Source organism: Eimeria mitis, genomic scaffold (assembly GCF_000499745.2).
Source record: "Eimeria mitis Houghton genomic scaffold, Emh_scaff848, whole genome shotgun sequence".
Taxonomy (NCBI): domain Eukaryota; phylum Apicomplexa; class Conoidasida; order Eucoccidiorida; family Eimeriidae; genus Eimeria; species Eimeria mitis.
In genome coordinates this window covers 12,222-14,872 of record NW_013576240.1, presented here as the reverse complement: position 1 = coordinate 14,872, position 2,651 = coordinate 12,222, and the positions used below count along the sequence as shown (strand labels likewise).

Below are 2,651 nucleotides of genomic sequence, written 5' to 3'. Positions count from 1 at the left end.
TTTAGACCAAAGGTGAAAGAGAGGGCGCCCACTATGCCGCTTATATACGCCCTCATCGCGAGGGGTGAGTTTAAAGAGGCAGATGCGCTGTCATTGTTGCCGAAGCAGTTGTTGGTTTGAAGCGCTCACGCATTACAGCTTTGAATTTGATTACTGCCATACCCAAGATTCTACTGTTAAACGTTTAGGGTTTAGGGTTTACGTTTTGGGGTTTGTGTCCAGGTAACGTAGTGCTATGTGAGCACGCAGACAGCGAAGGCAACTTCCCCACTGTCACACGCCTTCTCCTCTGCCGGCTCCCAACAGACAAGCAGCGCATGTCCTACATCTACGACAGGTGAGCTGCAAACGCGCTGTGGCAAGTTCAGCTCGGAGAGGGGAGGCGCAGACCCAGGAGGTCTGCTTTCCGTGTTCTCGAAGACACACATTACACCGAAGTACAAACTAGGGTTTAGGGTTTAGTGTTTAGAGGTTTGAAGTCCATATGATGCAGTTGATGTTCTGCGGCGGTTGCTTCTTCTCAGATATGTCTTCCACTACATTGTGTGCGAAGGACTTACATTTTTAACGATGGCCGATGATAGCGCAGGGTTTGCGCTGCCATTCGAATTCTTAGAGGCGGTCAAACAACAGTAAGCTATTGCTGCTGCTGTCATTTCTCCTGCTTTCAACAGGGCTGCTATCGACGCTGGCGTTGCTGTTATTGTGGCGGTTGCTCCGTCGAAGTTGCTGCTGCTTCTGTTGTCGATGCAGCTGCTGCAGTGCGCCCCCTGCGCTTCTTTTCTTGCGTTTCTGGTTGTCTTGCTTATTTCGTTGTTGTCGCCGCGTGCTTTGCCCCTTCCTTTCATGCTTTTACAGCGTGTTGGAGGGGACGGTTGCTGCTCGTATTTTGATTAGGCTGTTGCTAGTGCTGCTGCTGCTGCTACTTCTGCTGCTGGTGCTGCTGCTGCAGGTTTTTCCCCGAGCATCGCGAAGCAGCAAAGACCGGCATTGCGCTGTCTCTACAGGGCAACTTTGGGCCTACCCTTAAAACCATGCTTGTGAGGCTTGAGTTCATGGACCCAGCGCTTCGGGTTTAGGGGGGAGGTTCCGTGGCCAAGTGTTTAGGGTTTAGGGTTTAGGGCTTGGGGCTTGTTCGCAGGACTCGTTCAACTCCCACCAGACTCTTGATGACTTCAGACAAATCCGCACTCAGATTGACGGGATCCACTCAGTGATGATCGACAGCATCGGTAGGATGCGGGGCTGAGACGAGGGTTTTCTGGATCTCAGTGTTTGCAGCTTAGGGTTAGGGTAGTTTAGCGGTTTAGGGTTTAGGGTTTAGAATTTAGGGTCCAGGGTGTGTAGTGTGGGATGTACAGACAAGATTCTTCAGCGCGGAGAGAGGATAGATCTGCTGGTGGATCAGTCGGAGCAGCTGAACCAGGAGGCTGTGACGTTCCGACGGCAGGTAATACGCTTTGGCTGTAGAGTTAGGGCTGGGGGTTATTGCTGCTAATTGTGAGCGCTCCAGAGGCCGTCGAAGTATAGCCTCTGGCTGTGTGCATTGGGGCTTATGGTTTAGGGTTTAGGGTTTATGGCTTCGTGCTTTGGTTTTCTCTGCAGGCCCGCCGCCTGAAAAACGCCCTTTGGTGGCGTAACGTGCGAATCATTGCTATGATCGTCGGCATTATATCTGTACGTCGGCAACTTAGATATTAGGGTTTAGGGTTTAGCGTTCCGGCTCCAAGCTCTCTAGGACCTGAGAAGCCGGTGTTTGACTATGTATTTCTTTCCTGCTCAGATGCTTTGCGTAATCATTGGAATGGTTTCCTGTGGCGGGGTTACCTTCCCGTCCTGCAGGGGCTCCTAAGTGTGAGCGTCCAGCGTCAAGCCTAGGCCCAAAACCCCTCTAACCCACACACCACGCATTTCGTCATCGTCACCGCATGGGCAAAAAAGATTCGATTACTGCAGCGCTTGCTGCAAAACGAGCTCCTGCTGCTCCAAATCACGCAGTTGCTGCTTGCGCGGCCGCCGCTATGGCTGCTGCTTGTTTCCTTTTTTGTTTATTTCGGTTTGCGAGAATCCGCGACTACTATGCAGGCAGACTGCGTTGCAGCAGCACTACCATCAGCGGGAATTGCGCCAACAGAAGCACCGGTCAAATGAAGCGGTAGCACCCGCTGCATCTGCAGCAGCAACAGGTGTGGACTGTTGCTACAGCAGCGGCAGCAATTTGCACAATTTGCAGCTTCATCGGCCCCCGTTGCCATAGGAAACACCCGGCTCACCAATTGCAGCTGACGGATCTGCTGAGGCCGCATCAGCTTCTGTCGGTACCAGCAGTAACTGCTGCAGGAGCAGGTTCTGCAGCAGTAGCAGCTTCTGCAGCAAGAACAGCGCTGGCAGCAGCCGCTGTAAGACACGGGTGATTTGAAATTCATGGCAAACAGCCTATCTGTGTGAAGCTTGTTTTTGCTTGCTACCCGATGCGTAATGTCCGACGGTCCCCTCCTTACGCCCTAGCTCCTCCTTTGGGAGGTGTACCAACTCCACATTTTCTCAACATTCTAATCTATATCCTTGGTTGTATATACAAGCTGAACCAGCGTTTGTGTGTTTTCAATCTTGCCCCTAGTATCTGCTTCCGCCGTGGCGAGTATAGGGAG

General features: G+C 52.1%; 1 protein-coding gene across 1 annotated transcript; it reads left to right on the top strand.

Annotated features, from left to right (window-relative positions):
- Window positions 1–33: 33 nt before the first annotated feature.
- EMH_0023790 (Vesicle-associated membrane protein 7-like isoform, related) lies at window positions 34–1,852 on the top strand (the record flags this gene model as incomplete). Its single annotated transcript, XM_013502195.1, has 8 exons — window positions 34–64; window positions 223–337; window positions 525–632; window positions 953–1,040; window positions 1,142–1,232; window positions 1,362–1,450; window positions 1,606–1,677; window positions 1,784–1,852. The coding sequence occupies 8 exons, from the start codon at window positions 34–36 to the stop codon at window positions 1,850–1,852; spliced, it is 663 nt and encodes a 220-aa protein (XP_013357649.1).
- Window positions 1,853–2,651: the final 799 nt, after the last annotated feature.